The 23,496-nt window shown below is 31.6% G+C and overlaps 1 protein-coding gene across 1 annotated transcript; it reads right to left on the bottom strand.

The window, feature by feature from the left end:
- Positions 1–5,406: 5,406 nt before the first annotated feature.
- Positions 5,407–14,113, bottom strand: LOC133327902 (serine/threonine-protein phosphatase 4 regulatory subunit 3). The gene is made up of 9 exons (XM_061536441.1): positions 13,955–14,113; positions 13,684–13,871; positions 10,715–11,653; positions 10,378–10,555; positions 10,050–10,305; positions 9,706–9,972; positions 9,507–9,634; positions 7,308–8,467; positions 5,407–5,562 (listed from the first exon to the last, which is right to left on the bottom strand). Exons 1-9 carry the CDS (start codon positions 14,064–14,066, stop codon positions 5,467–5,469), a joined length of 3,324 nt encoding a protein of 1,107 aa, XP_061392425.1. The 5' UTR covers positions 14,067–14,113; the 3' UTR covers positions 5,407–5,466.
- Between the last annotated feature and the right edge of the window lie 9,383 nt (positions 14,114–23,496).

Genomic DNA, 23,496 nt, shown 5'->3' with positions numbered 1-23,496 from the left:
TGGGTTTTTGCAAATTCGTACTAGAACCGTACGAAAAGTACTAAGAAGTACTAAATATGGTATCATTTGTATTTGGCGAACCAGTAGAGCTAGAAATCTGAAATTTGGATTGAGGGTCACTGATGGAGTGTAGAATAGATGTAGCAAAGGAAATGCGAACTGAAATGTACTAAATTTTGTACAATTTCGTAGCAAGTGAATGGATTGAGCTAAAAACTTGAAATATGGAATGCAAATTAAGGTTGAGAATTAGGGTCGATATGAGGAGAGTTTGGAAAACGTGTACTCATGTGCACGAAAAGTACTATATTTGGTACAAATTTGATTTGGAGGTACAAATCTAGCTGGAATCCTGGAATTTGAAATTAAAATTACCGTCGGAGTGTAGGATTGGGATATGAACGTAGTTTTGGAAATTTGTTACTTATGTGTATGAAAAGTACTAAATCGTACTATAATCGGTACAGTTTGGATTTGGGTGATCCTATAGAGCGGGAACAATGAAATTTGGAGTCAGAATCACTGTAGGGGTGTGTGATTGGGGTCAGGATTCAGTTTACGAAAATAATACTTATGAGTACTAAATGGTACTAAATTTGGTACAATTTGAATTTTAGGTGAACCAATAGAGCTAGAATCATGAAATTTGGAGCGAGGATCACTGTTGAGGTGTAGGATGGAGATATGTAGGAAGTTTTAGAAATTTCTACTAATGTGTACTAAATTTGGTACAATTTGATTTTTTGGTTGAACCGAAAGAGTTGGAATCTTGAACTTTTGATTTATGAACACTGCGGAGGTGTAAGATTGTGTAAGGAAGTTTTAGAAATTTGTACTAATGTGTACTAAATTTAGTACAATTTGAATTGTGGGTGAACCGAGAGTTGGAATCCTAAAACTTGAATTTAGTATCATTGTGGGGGTGTAGGATTGGGGTATGTGGGAAGTTTTGGAAATTGGTACTACTGTGTACTAAATTTGGTACAATTTGAATTGTGGGTAAACCGATAGAGTTGGAATCCTCAAATTTTGATTTAGGATCGCTGTGGAGGTGTAGAATTGGGGTATGTAGGAAGTTTTGGAAATTCATGCTACTGTGTACTAAATTTGGTACAATTTAAATTGTGGATGAACCGATGGAGTTGGAATCATGAAACTTGGAATTAGGATCAGTGTGGGATTGGGGTATGTAGAATGTTTTGGAAATTTGTACTACTGTGTACTAAATTTGGTACAATTTGAATTGTGAATGAACTGATAGAGTTTGAATCCTGAAAAATGGATTTAGGATCACTGTGGGGGTGTTGGTTTGGATTAAGTTGGATGTTTTTGAAATTCGTAGGGGAGAGGGGGGCACCTTTGAATGTGGGGCACCTTTGAACAGCGCTCATAAAATCTTGGTTTAAAATTTTTCCGACCCGCAACTACATTTTTGTATATGGCAATCTTGTTCTCTATCTGCGTAAACCACTTTGGCTATCTTTTTGAGTTGTCGACAAAATGTACATGGGTGACCATGTTTTCGCAGTGTCATTGTAAACATTTATTCATTTAGTTGTAAGGGCGCAGGAATAATTCTGTGATAGTTTCCTTTCGTCAAACAAATTTTTTGCATTCCAACAATCATTTCAAACATAACTAATGTAATTTCTTTCATATATATTTATTACAAAAAAGTTATTATAAATTTCCGTAAAATGCCATGGGTGGGGCACCTTTGAACATGCCCATTAAACTCGAGTAAAAAACGGAGTTTTTAAATTTTGGCTTCGATTTCTCAAAATTTCAAATGGACTAATAAGATTACGAAATTAACTGTATTTTTCACCATATTAATTTTTGTTTTTAAGTAATTTTATGTTTTAATAAATTTTGATCTATTTTTTTTAAATTTTGAAAATTTTTTATACATTTTTTAATGAATAAATGCATTTCTGATATGTATGAATAAAATACATACATATTCAAACATAAACACTGTAAAAAACCATGTCGTTCAAAAATGACAACCCTTGTTCAAAGCTGCCCCCCCGGGGGGCAATTTTTGAACACTTTGACTTCGTCCATTAAAACAGTAATAAAATATATTTATCAAGCTTATAGTATGTCATATGTATGTTCATTTTAAAGGTTACATATGTACCTATTACTTAAAATTTATACGAAACCAAAAATTATATAATAAAAAAATTTATAAGGCTTGAAAGCAAAAAGTGTTCAAAGGTGCCCCCCTCTCCCCTACTACTACAAACCCCAGTCATTTCATTTCCTGTATGATTCTTCGAACAAAAAATTCGGACAGAAACGACAGCCTAGAACAACAAACTAATTCACTCCTCAGATTATTTGGATAATTCTCCTTTGACGGATGAGAAAAATGCTATGGACCCCACGGTAATCAATTTGACAACCTCTAGTCAAAACAAACGGTCTCATATAGAAACTATATATTGACAATGTCTCTATAAAGTCTCAAATGCAAAAGAAAAAGACTGGGCTTCAAATAGAATTTTTCGGCAACCATTTTTTTCTGGTTGCTGTTTAGTGATGTTTAGCAATAAAAACTGAATTTTTTAGGCTTCCCATAATGGTTAAAATTACTACTAAACTTTTAAACTAAAGTAGCCATTCCTATTTAAATATAAATCGTGAACATCTTTTTTTGGGCTCATGATCAGCCTTATTCTGGATATTCGCTGGGAGATATATCTCGCATGTAAAAAAATTTCGCTTTCACATTCTCGCCGTATTCTGAATGAATAGGGAGACACAAAAAATGCGAGATGCGGCTTAAAATTCAGATCAAAATTTATTAAAACATAAAATGACAAAAAAAAACAAAAATTAATATGGTGAAAAATACAGTTAATTTCGTAGTCTTATTATCCCATTTGAAATTTTGAGAAATCGTAGCCAAAAGTTAAAATCTCCGCTTTTTACTCGAATTTAATGGGCATGTTCAAAGGTGCCCCATCCGTGGCACTTTACAGAAATGTCGAAGGGTCGGAAAAAATTTAAACCAAGATTTTATAAGCCCTGTTCAAAGGTGCCCCCGTTCAAAATGTGTCCCCCTCTCCACTATAGAAAACTGTTTTAAAATTTGGAACGGATTAGATTATTAGTTTTCAATTTTTGGGCCAGCCTTCAAATCCCAGTTAGGATTCTTCGAACAAGAAAATTCGGGCAGAAACAAAAGCCTAGAAAAACAAACTAATTCACTCCTCAGATTATTTGGATAACTCTCCTTTGATGGATGAGAAAAATGTTGTGGACCCCACCGTAATTAATTTGACACCCTCTAGTCAATACAAACGGTCATATATAGAAACCATATATAGACAGAGTCTCTATAAAGTCTGAAATGCAAACGCTGGTTCTATACGTAATACCAAGTAGTGTAGAAAGTTAAATCACATTGCAACGGTTAAAAAATTCAAATAACTAAAAAATTAAAAAAGAACAAGAATAAAAATAAATACAAAAACACATTAAATCATTAATTATTAATTAATAAATGACAACATATTTATTTTCGTTTTTTAAAGTAATTTTATATATAGGAAGAAATGTTGGTTTTGTGAAGAAAATTAAAATAGAAAATGGAAAATATTTTAACACAAAAAGTAAAAAAAGAAATAAATACAAATTAAAAAATGTATGTTTCATTTATTTTAATTACCGGCTATCATCTATGTATAGTTTTTGTTTTGTTCTCTAAACATGAAATGTTTTTGTTGTTGTAGACAAATATAAATATGTATACAATTTACTTTAGGACGTAGAAGTAACAAGAGACGGTCCGTCGTCGTGTCCAAATTGTCAGTCGATTTTTTGTCATTTTTTTTAATTTTGTTATAATGTTGATATTGAATCGCATGTAATTCCGTTATGATAAGTCATAAAACGAGGGCATGTATTTTTGATTTTCAAATTTAAACAACATATTTTTGTTATTAATTTGTAACAAGAATTAATTAAATTATATCACACACATGTTACTCCACCAAAGAGCGAATTTGTTTTATTGAATTTTGATTAATTAAAATTGAATTTATTTTCAATAGCAAGTATGAATGCGCCCTCATTTTGTGATTTTTAAATTACATCAATTCAATATGCATTACATTTGTGGCTGGTCTGTCTGTCTAATTTTTGGAAACTAAAAAAAGATTTTGTAATTTGCTATCCCTTATTTTGAAATAATTTATGAAATGTTTATATAAATATAAACAGTCGTTTATATATAAACCTTTCATAAAGGAAAATAAAGGCTTCCTTTGTTTGTCGTCTATTTGAAATTGTTTGTCTGTCCGTTTTTCCCCTAATTTTGTTGTAGTGGATCGTCGTCATCATTAAAAATTAGAAGGATTTCAATTTTTGTTGTTTTGTTTTTTAATTATTTTTTTTTTATTTTGTTTTTTTCTTTTTTTCTGGTTTGTTATACTGAAATTTTACATTACTATAATTGTTGTAATTAATGTTTATCATCTCTTTCTTATTTTTAATTTGATGATGATTCTTTTCTTTTTCTTGTTATCATCATTTATGTTTTGTTTTTGTTTTTCGGTTTTCTCTTTTTTGTTATAAATGTAGCCTGTGGCTAAAAAGTGATTCCTTTTTTTGTTTTAACTATAATTAATAATAATGGTAATTATTTTTGTTGTAGTTTTTTTTGTTTTTAATCAATTTATCTTTATATATGTATATATTATTTTATATTTAAAAAGTTTAAAAATGTTGTTGTGTTTGTTGTTGTTTGTTCTTGGGATTAGTAGTAATAATAGTTGTGGTTGCAGTATTATTATTTTTGTTGTTGTTATTATTATTATTGTAAATGGATGAAGGCGCCGTCAATGCGACAGACGACGATGTGGCCGAATAGCCGGATGACGGTGAAGATAACACTGATGGTGACGACGTCATAGAGGCCGTAACAACAAGTGGTGACGAAGACATGGTTGCAAATGTTTTTATAATTGTTTCAGCAGCAGCGGCTGCAGCAGCTGCCACAGCAGCAGCACTTGTTGCAGCCGTAACCGTGTGCTGTTGTTGTTGATGATGATGATTCTGTTGGTGGTTGGGGTTGTGTTGCTGTTGTTGGTGATGATGATGGTGGTGATTATGGAGATGGTGGGGATGATGATGTTGGTGGTGTTGTTGTTGTGAGAGAACATAATTGGATTGGCCATGGGAATGCGTTGCCAAAAGCTGTTGTTGTTGCAACAAATCTTGATTTATTGTAGTTGTTGTTATAGCAGAAGAAGTATTATGGGAGTGATTCTGGTGTTGATTCACAACAGAATGTTGTTGTATTTGTGGATATTGTTGTTGTTGCTGCTGGGATGGAAAAATTGTATTTTGATTTGGGGATTGTTGTTGCTGTAACTGTATCTGCATCTGTTTCTGCTGCTGCTGTTTTTGTACAGCATGTTGCTGCTGTTGCTGATGGTGCTTCTGGTAAAGTTGCTATGCCAAACGTGGTTTCTTTTGATGTGGTGTATCTTCTTCTTCGTCCTCTTCTGCTTCATATTCATCACCCGAATCACTACCATAATCAACAAGCTGCAAAGAGAGAGAGAGAGTAAAAAGGACAAATTATTACAATGAATTTTTACAGTTTAAAAATCGATTAAAAAAATATTTTTTTAGGTGGTAAAATTGGTGAAAATTTTTTAAAAGAATATTTTTTTTCAAGGGTTAATTTTGGCGTGGATATATTAAAACAAATATTTTCAGGAGCCAAAATAGGCGTGGATTTATTAAAGAATATTTTTTCAAGATCCAAAAAAGATGTGGATTTATTAAAGAATATTTTTTCAAGATCCAAAAAATATGTGGATTTATTAAAGAATATTTTTTTAATGCATTTTTTAAAGAAATTTTTTTTTTTTCGAGGGTAAGGAAAGTTGTGAATTTTTTCAAAATATTTTTCCAGGGCTTAGAAAAACGGGGATTTTTTAAGAATATTTTTTCAAAGTCCTTAATAGGTGTGGCTTTTTTAAAGAATATATTGTCAAGGACCAAAATAGGCGTGGATTTTTTAAAGAAGATTTTGTCAAGGACCTAAATAAGCGTGGATTTTTTAAAGAATATTTTTTCAAGAGCACAAAAAAAGGCGTGGATTTTTTAAACAAAATTTTGTCAACGACCAAATAGGCGTGTAATTTTAAAAGAAGATTTTGTCAAGGACCAAATAGGCGTCTAATTTTTAAAGAAGATTTTGTCAAGGACCAAATAGGCGTGTAATTTTTAAAGAAGATTTTGTCAAAGAGCAAAATAGGTGTCGATTTTTTAGAGAAGATTTTGTCAAGGACCAAAATAGGTGCGGATTTTTTAAAGAATATTTGTTCAATGACCTATATAGGCGTGGATTTTTCAAAGAATATTTTTCCAAGGATTTAGAAAGGCGTGGATTTCATAGGAATATTTTTCCAAGGATTTAGAAAGGCGTGTATTTCTTAGGGATATTTTTCCAAGGATTTAGAAAGGCGTGTATTTCTTAGGAATATTTTTCCAAGGATTTAGAAAGGCGTGTATTTCTTAGGAATATTTTTCCAATGGCGAAAATAGGCGTGGATTTTTTAAGAATATTTTTCCAAGAATTTATATATGTAGTTGACCTCTTAAAGGCCTGTAAAATTCTTGAAGAAGGAATAATATGTGACAAAGAAGCCTTCTGCATATAGTCGATCTCCAGAAGAGATATCACTTGAGGATGATATATCAATAGAAGACAAGTTCAATTCTATCTCTTCTATCTTGAAGGTATTTTACCTGCAGAAAATCTATTGAAGGCCTTTTATCTGTAGAAGTCCTCAAGAAGGTATTATATTTGTATGACTTCTTAAAGTACAAATATCTGCAAAAATCCTCTTGAATATCTTCCATCTTATGAAATATCTTCAGAAAGGTAAAGGTGGTCTTCTACAAATAGAAAATCTCTTGAAGAAAATCTCTTCATTTTTTTCAAGGTCTATTATAGGTCTAAGAATATTTCCAAGGTATAATATTTTTTCATGGGCTTGGACTTTTTAATGCATATTTTTATGCTTTTCAAAGCTGAGATATTTTTTAAGAATGTTTTTCATCATCTATACAAGGTGCTGGCTTTTTAAAGAATATTTTTTTTAGAGCCAAAGAATATTTTTTAAAGAGCCAAAGAATATTTTTTTAATATCTAAGAATATTTTTTCAAGGGCTTGGACTATTTAAAAATATTTGTGTAAGGTCTACGAATATTTTTTCGAGGGCCTGGACTTAAAAAAAAGTCTTTTTCAAGTTTCTTTAAATGTTATCTTCCTCCTTACCTTCTTTAGAATATTTTCGCCTGGTAATGTTGTTGTGGTTGTGTTTCCTCCTGCTGGTGTTGCAGTTGACGATGATGACGATGATGTCGGCACTGCCTCCTTATTATTATCCGTTGTTGTTGCTGCTGCTGCTTGTGTGTTTGCTGCTGCATTATTACAACTATTAAGTTTATTCGCTTCAACACTGGCCGCTACAGCAGCTACTGCGGCTGCTGCAACCGCTGCCACAGCTTCATTTGAGGCCATTGTCGATAGCAATTGTGTTGCGGCCGCAGCTGCAGCTTCTGTCAGAGCACTTGTTGATGGACCAGCCGTCGATGATGATGATGAAGTCGGTGATGTTGATGATGATGCTGACGATGGTGATAACGTTGCATTTGCTGCACCGGCAGTCGGTGAATTTGCCGTTGCTCTATCATCGCTACCAATTGCCGTTGCACTGCCACTGCCACCACCACCTAACGCCGCCAATTCCTGTTGCTGTTCAACTGCTGCCAATTGTTGTTGTAATTCCACAATATCACTTTGTTGTTGCGTCTGTTGCGCTTCCAAATGCGCTGCAGCCGCTGCCGCCGCCGCTGCTGCTGCTGCCGTTGATGTACTAGCCGCTGCTGATACACCAGCCACAGCAGCTGCGGCCGCTGCCGCAACTAAAGTGCTATTCAGATTCAATTGTTGTTGCTGCTGCTGTTGCTGTTGATAGCTATGCAGTGAGTGAGACGACTGTTGTTGCTGCTGTTGTTGTTGATGTTGTAAAGATAAATTTGCTGCTGCTGTCGCTGAGGCAGCACCCAAATGAGCGGCGGACGTTTGCTGTTCACTACTATTGCAATTACTACTACTAGTACTGCTGCTGTTGTTGGAGCTGGGGGCATTATTATTGCTGCTTGTGGAGGGTGTTGTCTGTAGGCCTGCATTATTGTCACCAAGTGCTGAATTACTGCAGCCAACGCCACCACCACCACTACTACCGGTTGATGTATGATTTGATGACGTCGTCGCGGTTGCTGTACTGTTCAAACTATTGGTAGATTGACTACCACTCAACATACTGTTACTGGTGTTATGCTGTTGCTGCTGCAGTTGTTGTGCATTTTGCGGCGGTGATTTTTGTTGTATTTGCTGCTGAGATGTGGGTGAACCATTTTTATCTGTAACAGCTGTGAAGGAAAAAGATGAGGGAGCGTTATTATTAAAATGTTCAAAAAGTTTTTTTTTTATAGGAGATCTCATTAAGTTAGTCTATCTGTTAAACAACTCTTGAGTTTTTGGAGTAGTAGATGTATAGTGGCTTTTGGAACCGATCATGGTCTTGTGGCTAGTTTCCCATTTATAATAAAAATAAATAAAAAAATTGAATAATGTAGGCCTCTTATATATTCAGAAGACATCTTAAATGTCGGTAAAAGTCACCAAGAATTTCTGTAAAGATTCTGAGGAAGGTCTTCTGAATTTACTCTACTTATTCAAGTCTACTTGGAAGCCTTCTATATCTATAGAGATTCTCTTGAAAGCCTTTTATCTATTGAATATATTGAGCCAACCCTAAAATTTGAAATTTTGCAGTATAAGGTTTCTTTTAATAAATTCAGATTTAATAAAGCTATTATTATTATGAAATTTAGAACTATAGTTTTGTTATAAACTAGTTTTGTTTTATCTGTAGAAGTTCTCAAGAAGGTACTATATTTGTATAAGACTTCCTAAAGTACTTATATCTGCAAAAGTCCTCTTGAATATCTTCTGTAGAAGACCTCTTGAAGATATTCTACCTTAGGAAAGTCTACAAATATCTTCAGGAAGATAAAGGTGGTATTCTACAAATAAAAAACCTCTTGAAGAAATTCTATCATTGAAGTCCTTATGTAGAAGACTTCGGAAATTTTATATCAATATATAGAGAGTATTCTAGTTTTAGAGACTTTTTATGTCCAAAAGACTTCTAGAACCTATTCTACTTCTAGAAGAGGTATTCCCCATCTGTAGAAGACTTCGATAAGGTCTTATATGAATAGAAGAACATGAGAAGATTTTCTAAATTTAGAATATCTAGTATCAACAGAAGACCTCTCAAAGGTTTCCTAACTTTCAAATACCTCTTGAAGGTTGTCTAACTAATCCCTAACTCCTGACGATCTTCGTGTATATATTAATGACCTATATATTCTGAACAACAAAAATTTCAATTCAATTACTCACACTTCATGACGGAATTATATGTTTCCAATTCTTCCAGATCTTCTTCTTCATTAAACCACATTTCTTCCTCCTCCTCCATTTGCCTTTGATCACGACGAAAACGACCGCCACGAATAATTGGAATGCCACTACAAATTTTAAAAAAAAAAAGTATTTTCGTTAATAAAAATTGATTCAAAAATTAAATGCTGGCACTTACGTATCTAAACCCATCTTATCGCGATCTTTTATTCGCTCCTGATACTGATCGTAACGATTCTTAAGATATTTAAATGTCTGAACATATTCGATTTCATCAAATATTTTGCTAAATGTTTCAACAAAATACACACACAATGTCTTGATGTCTTCCAATTTGACAAATTCGAATAGTTCCAAAATAGCAGATTCGAGGAGATTATAACGACCATTGTTGCGTATAAAAGCATCGACAACGGGTGCAAATAGATTACCCTTGACAATGTGCCTGCAAAAAACAAGAAATAACAATTAATTTTGATATTCATATACCTTGTGTTTTAAGAAAGCAGTGTTTCTCCTTACCGATTATAAAACTCATCCTTTAATGCTACAATTTTTCTTAATAGCCTTAGAGCGCCTAAAACAAGGAACGTATGAGAACTCTTCATCAATACCAGAATTCTCTTGAGGAGATCTTTTTGGATGATAAAATTCTTGATGTGATAGGTATGATGTTCGACACAAAATGATAAAATATCTAAAACTATTCCCAATAATTGTGCTGTTTGATAATCCTCGTTTTGCGGACGATCATCGATTGTGTTGAGCAACAAAGGTGCTGTAAAGAAAAAAACCAAAAAACATTAAAATAGCCATACAAAAAATATCGAATTCTGTTTGCAAAACTTACCTATCAAAGTTTGTATACTGTGTTTATAGAAGAAATTCAAAAAATCACCCTTTTCAGTTAACATATTTTCCGGTTCCAATAGAATTTTTATGATGCCCATTAATTGCACAGCAACACCCAATTCTGGTTCGGAATCATTCAACATTTGTTCAATGGCAATGTTTAATAACATACGGTCCTATAATTGGCGGAAATAGAAAAAAATATTTCAAATTAGTAAATTGAATTCATGTGGAGAGGAAATGATTTTGTTTTTTTCTGTTGAGGGGGAAAGTAGGGAGCTGAGGAGGGGGAAATAATGTATACGCACACCACTACCGTCGCTCATCAAACTTACCCCTTCAGTACGACTCACTTGTTGCAGCGTATAATTACGCACTACCAACGGTGAAAACTCCACAATCGCCGTCAATATATCGATTGATGCCGCCTTTGTCTTCTGATCGTTCATCACCAGCGTAATTTCCAATGCCTGCAGTATACCCAGACATGTCAGGGTCTTGTAAAACGAATCTTTACCCTGTGGCTGTAGATTTTGGGCATAATTACAGAACTCCTTCAGAAACAGGACTATGTCACGACGCTTTGCGTCACTGGTATTTGGATCGGTCAACATGGTAAACATATCGACCAGAAAACGTTCATCCTCTTGTATCAGTGTGACAATTTCGACTTTGTTAAAAAATATAAAACTAGATAAAGTATTTAACATATTATCCTCGACGAATACCGATGGCGTGGGCAATATAATATCCTGTATATACTGCACACGAAATGTCTGATGGATTTTCGCCAATAGGTCTTGATTCTTAATGGGTACGGCTTCACGGAATTTAGCCCATTGCTTTAAATACTGACGATGTTTTTTCGGTTGTGTGGCACTCGGATCATATTCGAGACAGCCGACCACATCGAAAATGGTATCCTCGGCGAACATAATTTCGAATAGGGCATTTTTATTAAGCAGAAAAATATTCTTAAATATTTCGAATAGATGATGCAGACCCTCGGTATTGTCCAAATCTTCGCATACATGAAATATGTTTAGCAATTTTTTTATGTAGTTTTCCGATTCCAAGGCCATGGAAAGTTTTTCTTTACGCAATGGTGTGGTCAGACAATTCTGGATAACTTCAGAGATATCTTCGAGGCGGGCCAATTCACAGGGTGGCAATTCAATAGGCGGTGCTGTATCGGACATATCTTCGAAACGTTCATCTTCGGATTCTTCAACGATGTCTTGGGTAATTTCCACGGAAGGATCTTTGCCTTGGACCTGGTAGTGTTGTGTGAAAAGAGAGAGAGAGAGGAGAATAATTATTATTTGTTATATATAAAAATTAAATAGTTTTTTGAATAGATTTGAAAACACACAAATATGACATAGAGAGATTGATTTGCCAAAGAGGATCAAAAGGTATTCCTAGAAGAGGTATAAATAAATTATAATAGGAGTCTAAAATTATACTGCTATAAGGCTAAAGGAATGCCAAAGGGGTCTTTTATAAAAGAAGACCTAAAAGTATTCCGAAAAGTGGACCTGAAGGGATTTTTAAAGAGGACCGAAAATTATTGATAAAAAAGTCTGTCAGTTTGTATCCCTAATGAAGGCATATATGCTTTAACGTAGAGGACCTATATTTTAGAAGAATGTCAAAGGGGCCTTTTAAAAGAAGACCGAAAACTATTCTGAAAAGAGGACCTGAAGGGTTTCTTAAAGATACCGAATGGTATTGATAAAAAAAAATCTGTCACTTTGTATCCTTAATGAAGGCCTATATTCTTTAACATAGGGGACCTATATTTTAGAAGGTCTAATAGCATTCTTGAAGAGGACAAAAAAATCTTCATAAAGGATATCAAATCCATCTACTTAAGGAAATATATTGTAATAAAAATCAGAATATCTTTTTTAAGAAAAACACTAGACCATTTCAAAAGAAAGCTTACGACCTTTAAAGGATATATTCTCAAAGAGGAATAAAAGATATTCACAATGAAGAACAAAAGGTAAAGGAACGAAGGGTATTTTTAAATGTCATAAGGTCATTTAAAAGTTGCCTTCTTAAAGAGAAAGAAAAGAAGAAGGAAGAAGAAGACAAAAACTAATTCTTGAAAGTGAGTAGAAGATCATCATAAAGGACAACAAAGGGTCTGCTAAGTATTCTTAAAGAGCAACAAAAGGTCAACCAAAATGTATTCTTAGAGGATACCAAAAATGCATATTAAAGGAGACCATGGGTTCTTCTTAGAGGATACCAAAAAGGCTTCTTAAAGGAGACCAAAAGTTCTTCGTAAAGAAGGCTATAAGTTGATTAATAAGTATGTCTTCTTAAATGAAGTCGGTCGATACCTTCTTAAAGTGGACCAAAGAACCTTCTATAAGAAAGCTAAAAAGTTCCTCCCAAAGGTGTTCGAAAATACTTTAAAGAAAAGAGCAAAATAGAGGTTCAAAAGATATTTAAAAATCCTTCCAAATAAAGGCTAAAAGGTCTTCTTGAAGGAAGCCAAAATACCTTCTTAAAGTCGACCAAAGGACCTTCTATGAGAAAGCTAAAAAGGTCCTCCCATTATTCGATTATCTTTTAGAAGGGAAGCATAAAAAGTATTTTAAACATATCTTCATAATGTAGACTATAGATATTCTTAACGAGGACCATCAGCAGGTCTTCTTAAAGAGGACTTATTAGCCTTCATAAGGAAAACAAAGGAAAATGTATCTTCATAAAGTGAACTAAAATGTCTTCTTAAAGAGAACAAAAAAGTATTTTTAAATAGAACCAAATGTCTCAAAAAATGTTCCATTCATATAGTAGAGGAACGTGTTTTCATGTAAACCACCAATATGTCTTAAAGTTCTACTTATAGAAGAACAACAAGGATGATCAAAAGGTCTTCATATTATAGAAGGTCAGAAGGCCTTCTTATAGGAAAAGACGAAGAAGAGTTTATTATGTTTTGGATCCAAAAGATCAAAAAGTCTTCCAATAGAAAAAAATGTCTTCTTATTCAAGATTGAAGTGAAGTCTTTCCAATTGGGTGACCAAATGTCTTCTTTAAAAAAAAAACACAAAAATGTATTCTTGTCGAAAAACAAAAGTTCACATTCTAGATAACCTGAAGGTCTTCTTTTAAAAAACCAAATGACTTTTTCTCGAAAACAAAAAATTCATCTTTTGGATATCTAAAAGGCCTTTAGGTCTTCTTATAGGGATAATTTTATATAATTTTGGATATCTAAAAGGCCTTTAGGTCTTCTTATAGGGATCATTTTTTTATAATCAATTTCTTATTATAACAACTCACCTGACATATTTTCTCCCATATTTCATCGCAGCCGGCCTTCTCTTGGAAACTTAAGGCTAAATCAAAATTATCACCTTCAGACCAAACAATTAATGTGTCCTGTTGCTTTTGATAAGCGGTGTCGGGTTGGATTTTACTTTCCAAAAGTAAACTACCATCGGATTCAGCGCGTACCAGCAACGAGATACCTTCAATGGGAGGATCAATACGAAAAGAAATAAAAAATAATTAAAATGAAAATTAAATAGCTAATAAAAATAGTGTAACTAACCTTTCAGTCTGTCGACATAATTTGATGAAACATGACCAGTGCCACGATCATCCCATTGACGTTCTGCATTTAGAGCATATAATTTGACACGTCGGCGGGTATCGGTAGTCATTTTGATATATATTTTTGTTTGTGTTTGTTATTTTATATAATTTTTTATAGTTTATACAATATTTTATTTTGTATACAATTACAATATTGATGATAATGAAATTGATGATGGGTTGTTGTTGTTGATTCGATAATAAACTAATTTAATTTAAAAAGAAATTAAACCGTCCGTCCTCTTCCAGCTTTTCTTATTCTTATTATTGTTGTTTTTGAGAGGGTTCTGTGCCTGCAGCTTGTTATAGATTATATGTATACGGCAACTATTTTGGTTTTTTGTGCTATCTCCTTAGCTATTGGAACCGAAAAGTCATGAGTGGATGGATGGGGGGTTTGTTTCTTTAGTTTTTAGTGTTTGTCCTAGCGTTCCAACAGGTGGCACACGTGTCAAGTTATTTTTGATTGGGGTATTAATCTCCGTAGTAGTAGTGGTAGTAGTTGGCCAAACACCAACTCTTAACTCTCGCCTTGAGAGCTTGGTGTTTGTTTTACTTTGGAATCCAATGGATTTAAGAACTTTGTTCCTTTTTCTTATAATATTTCTAAGAAGAATGTAGCTTGGTTTACTTTACTTTTGGATAGTAGTGTTATCGTATAGAAATATGTGTTTAATAAAATGTGAACTTAATGACCATTGTATTGTATTGAATTCAAAATTCAATGAGATTGAGATTTACTCATTTAAATAGATTAAATTAAACATTTTCTCTTGTTTATAAAATTCAATGTGGCAGAAAGTTTCCTTAATTTGTTTTCCCATTAAGCTATGAATTGTGTGGACCACATTTAGATGGGTGGCGGGTTTTTTTTTTAGAATCTGCAAAGAGAAGAAAGTAAAAAAAAATTACATTAATAATTTAATAAAAAGTTTCAAACTGTAAATATATTGGAAATTAAAAAAATTATTTTAATTAAAAGAGATTTGCCATAAGAAATTAATCGACTTCCTTGAAGAGGTAACAAAATTAAATATTCCAGATTTTTTAAAGATAAAACCAAATTAGACCAAGAAGCGAAATTGGTCCAAGGACAAATTCATGGAAATTCTTGCAATTTTTCTCTGACCGGTTCTTCCAATGGTTGCTTCCTCTTCTCATTTAAACAATAGCAGCAAATTACATTCCATTGCTGCGATGTTTCAATATATAGTTTTTACACAACTTTGTGAAATATATTTCAAGTGCCGGCTAATTCTAATAATATTAATATGACAGCAGCACATTTATTGACCCTTTACTTTTAAATTATACAAGAAAAATGAAAAGAATTTTACAAAATGTCAATTGTAAGCGAGTAACCACGGCAACAATCGTAATGACAATTACTAATCAACGTAACGCGCCGCTGTGACGTATACATAACAAATGAGTTATGAGCACCACCACAATAAAAACGTCTTACGTTTTGCGTCACATAGACTACTTGTGAGAGTATTCATTTTGTTATAGAATATTTCTTCTCAAGAGGAAACAAGGTATATTTAATAAGGTTTTATATTTGCCGCATCGGGATCGGTGTTGAGAGTATCTCTCTCTCAGTGGTAAATTGTGAATTGTGTTGAAAACATTACCACAGGTAGGAACAAAAAATTAAAAAACAAAATTACTTCAAATGATAATAAATCATAATTATCGAGAAATATTGGCCAATATTTATACCAGTTATTTGCATAAATAATATATGTTATAATTTAAAAAATGTATTCACGAATAATAAAAAATCTAATTTTTGTTTTGGTACGTTTATGTCAATTTGACCTTTTGTGAACAAAAAGTACGCTTGTTACAAAATTAATAATAGCGCAACTCTAATTATCTCTCTCAAGAGAGAGAACTCTAAATGTCATTGTTATAAAACCACGCTAAGGAAATAAAAACATTTGAAATAACATCGCTCGCTCTCTCTCTTTCGTCTCCCAAAGTAAGACAATTCTGGGCCAATAAAAACATGTTTAATTTTTGCATAGTTGTAAGAAAACATTATTACAAGAGTGAAAACATTTAAAATAATAACGTCGCTCGCTCTCTCTCTCTCTCTCTTCACCCAAAGTAAGACGATTCTGGGCAAATATAAACATGCAAACATTATTACAAAAGATAAGAGAGGGGATAAAAAAATAAAAGAAATGTGAAAACAACAATAAATACCACAAAAAATATCTGAACATACACACAAATATTGGTACAATACAAAAAAATACAACACACATCCAACCATCAAAAACAAAAACACCATCATACCATACTCTCCTCTATGAATGAAATTTGTGAAAGCTTAGCGTAATAACGCCAATGAAAGAAAAGAAAACAAAAAATAACAAAACGCAACAATCGCAAAAAATACAAATACACACATATATATATACAAACATACTGCTCGTAACGTAAATTTTGCAACGATGGGTATCGGTGTTGTATATTGGCGTTCGTCCGTTTGTTTGCTTGCTTGTGGCTTAGGCAATAAAATATGAAAAGCCGCCAAACTAACAGATAAAAAAATAAATAAAAAATGCCGACAACACACATATACATACATTCGTGCACACTGAAATGTCAACAGAATCGCAAAAAACAGACAGATTTGTGAGTATTAATTTATCGTCATAGAAAAAAAACAACAATAAATCGAAATAATAATAATGACGTATGGAAGGGGTGTATCAAGGTATATTTACCAGGTAACCGTATCGAGCCAGGTGATGGTAACATTATATGTCACAACAATTTTTGATGTTTGAATTCGCCGTAAAAAAAACTATTTCAGAGAACATTTCTTTTAAATAAATACAAATAATAAAGTCTTCGATATGAAGACGTGTTGCCTTCTAGAATGGAAGTCCTGCTGTATTTAATATGGTACAGAACCACGATTATGTTGTGTAGTAAAGAGGAATTGTTGGTCCCAAAGACAAAATTGTGAATAACTTTCGGTACTACATAAAAAGAATTTGTGGTCTTTTATTGAACTATTAGCGTTTTGATTTGAGATATGTTTGTCTTCTAGAGATATTTTGGTTTATTATAATTATACATTATAATCTTTTATACAAAGGCATTTTGGTACATTTCAAATATAATTATATCCTTCATGGTCAGGTAGTTCTATATTGAACCTAGAGATTAATTCGTTTATTTGGCGGTGAGGGTATGTTCCGATCCGAAACGATAGCTTCCACACATTCTTTTGATAAAGATGTTACAACCATATAAACAATGAAACCAAAATCACTTTTTGAAAATCTATTATTGAACATCAATCAGGCAGAATTCAATAATATTTCTTGATTTTGGACTTTGGTATTTAAAAAAATCTGTCAGTTGCTCCAGCTTCCATGTAGTAATACGCTCGATTTCGGTTGTAATTTCACAATTTTGAATATAATGCAATATTTTGTTAAGTCTTGACCACTCAGATGCATTAAAAAACTTCCGAAACTATGTTGTTTGTCGGTCTAGTTCTTTGCATACCAAAAAATTATCCATTGCAAGCCATTTTTAAATATTTTTTAAAAGATTTTATCCCTTGCGTCATTTTTAATTCATAGGTACTTTATTTGAGAAAAATTATGGAATTTTAAAAATATAAACAAATATTTTTAATACTTCAAAAATTCTGTGTTCTGATTGGTGGAAATAATTCGCTTCAAATGTTATATGTCACTGTGAATTAATGTACATTCGCTTTGTTTACAAATTTTGACATATCATGTTACCAATTCGCCGATGCGGCTACCTTATATATCTACCTTGGGGTGTATGAATACAAAAGAAAAAAAAGCACTGTGTTGTGAATAACAAATTTAAAAAAATATGTTTGGTCATTTGGGTATTAACTGTTTTATGAAAAGAAGTGCGTAAAAAAGTACTTTTCCACTGACACCAATTAGTATAAAGTAAGGTAATATTTGAATCAAAACGTGTTTTAATAAAACTATCCGTCATTTTCTTTGCAAATGTGAGAAGTAAATTGCATATTTTATAAAGAAAAAAAAAAGATTTGATCTAGACATAACCTCAAAAATAGCCCATTTTTTAAAGGATTCGAAAAAAATAGCAAAATAACTTTGAAAAACACCAACTAACATGGATGGTTGGACTTCGGGCCGCCAAGTGCGACAGGATGAATGTGATGCCATTTAAAAGTATGTTTTTTTTTAGAGAGGAAGACCAAAGGGTGTTCTTGAAGATAGTCAAACGATCTTCATAAAGTGGACCAAAGGGCCTTCTAATAGAAACCTAAAAGAAAATCCCAAATATGTCAAAAAAGGCTTAAAAGAAACAAAGCGAGAAACGAGAGGTCCAAGATTTATTCGCAAAACAGAACATGATTTCTTAATGAAGGATAAAATGTCTGACTAATTTGACACTAGTTGTTTGCTCTCTCTCTCTCTCTCTCTCTTTTCTTAATTATAATTATTTTTTAACTTAATTTTTATTAAGCAGCTGTGATTTAAAAATACCAATATTTGTTTCATTATTTTTTTTATTTTAAGAAACTCTTAAATTTCTCTAGAAAATATCAGATACCTTAAAAAAATTCCAGGGACCAAAATAACAAAAAACTCTTCATGTTAGGGACATGGGACACCTATAGTGTAATATACCTATAGATTCGTATTGACGAGCCCATTAAAGATATTGGGTGATGTCAATTCCCATGTGGAGAATTATTTTTCAACGGAAAAAATAAACGTTGATTTTTAACAGTTAAAAATGATTGTTATTTTTTCCGTTAAAAAAATCTCTTTTGGGATTTTTATTTTTTCCGTCAGAAATAAAACTCTTTTTGGGAGTTTTATTTTTTCCGTCAAAAATAAATCTCCCAAAAAGAGTTTTTTTTTCGTTAAAAAAAAATAATTAAAGTGGATTTTTTATATATAGGCCACAAAATAAGTTATTTTATGACTGATTTGATATTACTTATAACCGTTACGGTCCCTGAAAAATTCTACTCAATTCACAAATACTCCTTTAAAGTGACTGAGAGAAAGCACGCAACGCATATGGCAGAGGCGGCAGTGTTCATAGTTTTTTCATTAGTTATTTCATTATTCACGTGCCAAATTTAACTATAATCATCACAATATTAAATAATATGTATCATTCCATTTATAGTATAAATATACTACAATTTCTTTAAAAATTCCAAAAAAAAATATTTACAAAATAACTATTGATGGTTATGCCGCCCTGTGTTTACATTCTCTGCATAACAGATAGTGTATCATATTGTTGCCAAGAGAGACGTCACAAACCGTTGTATTTGAGAGGCTTGTTTGTTTGTTTGTGTATGAGAGAATCACACAGACAGGCAACAAATGTGGGGGAAATGAGGTGGAGAAAAACAAAGTACGTTGTGCCAAAAACTTCAAGTGTTTACAAACAAAAAACGGATAATAATAAAGAAAAGGCGAATAAAATAACAATAAGAAGGAAATAAAGTAAACAAATTGAAATAAAAGAGAAGTAGTTATTTGAATGGTGTTATAAGACGACGACTACGCGACTCATTGTCAACTATGAGTCAAAGTCATTGGAAAGTTGAGACCCCATTTGTTGTACATATTCTTTGGTTGTAAATCAGAGGCGGGAGTTTATTTTTATTGCAAACAAGGCAAAGACAGAGTTGTTGCGATTTTGTAAAACAAATATTTGTTGAAGTTCAATTTCATCAAATTTATAATATTTTGTGAAATCTATTAAGAAAAATGTTATATATAATAATTAATAAATCTACTCAAACGTCAGGTTTAGCTTAATTGGCTAAAATTTTGATTCTTTGATTACGAATAAATCTGATATGCAAAGTCCATTGCGATTAATTTTTTTTTCTTATTTCAAAATTCATACACTTCAGATTCGGCCCAAGCAGCGTGAAATTCGTTTCGGATTTATCGACCAAGGCTTTTAGTCCAAAGATTACTTGGTAATTTTAGAAATTTAGATGTTCAGTCAATTCTAATGGAATATAATTAAAGGTAAATCTTTGATAATTGGAAATCATTCAGATATTTTTTAATTTTTTTTTTATAATTTGCAAAAATTATTCAATAATTATTTATTATAATTATTCCCCATCTTTAAATAGGTGGTATTATCTTATTTCGTCACATTGTTACTGTTGTTGATATTTACGTCATAATTTCAATTATTTTCATATTCTCCTCTTTTCTGTTTAGCAACATGCAAATAATCGCAATAAAATTTAATATAGGTATTTATAAAATTTCAGTTGATTATTCATTTAAAAAAAGTGTGTTCTTATCTATGGCACACTCTTCATTCCTGCTCCTCTCTCCCTCTCAAGCGCCTCGTGCTAGTGATTAGCTTCCCCCACATACAAAAAAAAACCTATGAAAATATTGTATTGATAACGGAAGGTTTTTTTTTGCAAAGCTAACAATTGATTAGATTTTTATTGGAAATGCAGCACATGTACTCAGTAATAATAATAAAAGCTAAACATGTGGTGTTTCATTTTAGAAGAGAAGCAATTATTTGCATTTAGTCTAAAATAATCACGTGAAAAATAGATGCGAATTAAAAATTTAATGTGTGGCCAGTTACCTTTACAAAAAAAAAAAAAGAAAAAAAAATGATGGCAGTAAATATCCAATGTGTTTTTTGCGCCCTCCCTTCATTTGCAAATCAAAAGCTAATTAGTAAACAAGTAACGTATGACCAGTGCTGCCAGTAAAATTTCATGAAAAATCGTCAATTTTTCAGAAAAAAATCGGCATAATCGGCATTTGTATTTTTAAAAATCGGCAAAAAATCGGCAGCATATAATTTATAAATAAATTCATATTTTTTGGTTTATAACAAATCAATATTGTTTATTACATTAAAAAAATTCAATTCTGTATAAAAAAATAACATAAAAGATTCATTTTTCGACAAAAAATTTAGATTTTTTTTAATATAGTAATTATTATGTACACTAGTGAGATCTTTCTTTCGTGTGCGCACTTTTTATTCGTTTATTTTTAATTTTGCCTTATTCGATGTAAAATGTAAACTAGACAGCCCGTCTGTCCATTATAAGTTGACAATGCTGACAAAAAATGCAGATATCTAAGCCATTGAAAACGGCTGCGGCGAGTCGCCGATATTTGTAATGATTTAAAGCTGCCAATTTTATATGTTTGTATGGTAACGCCGTATTAAATTAAAAAGTTAGACAATTTTTGTCGATTGTTGAAATATCGGCAATTCTGAGGCAAAAATCGGAAAATCGGCATTTTCCATTTTTAGAGTGAAAAATTACAAAATTTATTTCCGATAAATCGGCAAGGATATTTGAGAGGAGTGGTATGACAGATACCAATATTGTTGATGTATATTCCTGATCACAAACAATTGTTACACAAATACCAAACCTTCTCTCTTAAGTAAATCAGATAACGGAATTGAGTGTGATAAGAAGTCATATTGGTGAGGATATACACAATTAGTACATATTCCTTTTTGATTAACAAAAATTTTATTATATAAAAACAATTTTTTGCTATTTTTTAACTTTTCGCCATTTAAAAAATGCTTTAAAAATATTAATTTTAATATATAATATCAGAGAATAATTAACGTTTTTATTTGTCCCTTTTGGGCATTTTTTAGGTGCAATATTGAAATTTTTCAAACGGCAACACTGGATAAGAGAGCCATCACATTATCTATTACAACAACAAATAAATTTGCACAAAAAAGAAACACAAACCAGTTTAACCGGCAATGAATTTTAATTTACAAATTCATTTAACAAACTAAAACAACAACAACAAAATATTGTGAAGTTTGCGAAAAAAATAATAAATGAATGTGTGTGTGTATGTGGAAAATAAAAACAAACACACAATAGATTAGCAAATCGAGGAAACAAAAACAAAGCAAAAATAATAATATACAAAAACAAACAAACGAACGAAGGAACTAAACATGCGAAAAAATATAATCAAAATAAATCGACAAAAATAAACTTGAAAATAAAATGTGTGTGGTGAACAGCAGCAGCAAATTGTGGTGTGGCGGCGGCGAGAGCTTTACCTTAACCCCCACACATATACACGCACACGCACGTACATATCAACCACCCACCCACACTCTTATGGTGTTGTGTTATACAAAGAGTTTGCAAAACGTACTGAGTGTTGTGCTACGTGAATACACGTTGGTGTGTAGTAGCAAAATCAATCGTGCGACATCAAAAACAAAATGTTTGTTGACTTTTGCCAAAAGAGAAGGCATGTAAACAATAAAACACTTGGAACAAAAAGGAAAAAAGAAAAACATATATTTTTGATTGCAAATATCTACGTTGTTTGGCGTCATCATAAAGCAAAGAAAAAAGAAAATCATTTTGTTTTAATGTATGTGTATGAATTTTTAAATAATAACTAAATTTCTAACAAATAATTCACAGCTTTATGCAAAAAATTTTTTATTTACTTTATTTTTTTTAGCTTAAAAAAACAATCAACAATAAATATATTTTGAGAATTATACATGGGGCATCGTAATAAAGGTATGCACAGTGGTATTTTGATGCAGATAAAACTAATTTATAGGTTATGTATTATTAAATAAAAGCAAAAACAAAAATTATTAATTACATTCGTATAATTTTCAGATTTTTTTTTTAATGGAGCGTTATAAATGAAGATTGGAAAAAAATAATAGAGGGAATTTCAAATTTTTGTAATTGAAAGAAAGTATTAGAATGAAATACGACGACAGCTTAATAAATAAGTCCAGTAAAATCTGGGTAATTCGGACAATTGATTGCAGACCCCAATCAGGATTACCAATATTTTCGGATTTTTATATATTTCATAGATTTTAAGTTATTTACCTAAATAAATTATTATTAATGGCCTTTTCAATCAGTGTCGCATTGAAAAATATACACAAATATATTTTTTAATTTTGTATATATTTTTAATTTTTTAATTATTATATATTATTTTTATTTTTTTATGAATTATTTTTTAATTATTTATAAATTATTTTTAATTTTTTTATAAATTATTTTTAATTTTCTTATAAATTATTTTTAATTTTTTAAATATATTTTAAATTTTTATATACTATTTTAATTTTTTATATATTATTTTTTAAGTTTTTATATATTATTTTTTAATTTTTATTTTTGATTTTTTATATTATTATTATTTTTGTTGTTTTTATTTTATAAATTTCCTTATTTTTCACACACTGTGCTACTTTGCCGGCCTGCCAGCTGTTGAAACATCAAACATGTGTTTGTGCCAACGAAAGCATCGATCTGGCACTCATTGTAGAAAATGACGTAAAAAATATTTGCAAAAAATATTTGTTTTTTATTCCTTTGTTTAAATTCGCGTAAAGTTGTCTATTGGCAAGATTTTCGAGGCAAATTAATTTTCCTCAGCATAAGGAAATTACTAATAAACCTATTAA

The sequence above is a fragment of the Musca vetustissima genome, unplaced genomic scaffold (genome assembly GCF_032173495.1).
Source record: "Musca vetustissima isolate MV318-11 ecotype Yass unplaced genomic scaffold, APGP_CSIRO_Mvet_v1 utg49154, whole genome shotgun sequence".
NCBI lineage: Eukaryota > Metazoa > Arthropoda > Insecta > Diptera > Muscidae > Musca > Musca vetustissima.
This window is presented reverse-complemented; position numbering and strand designations above follow the sequence as displayed.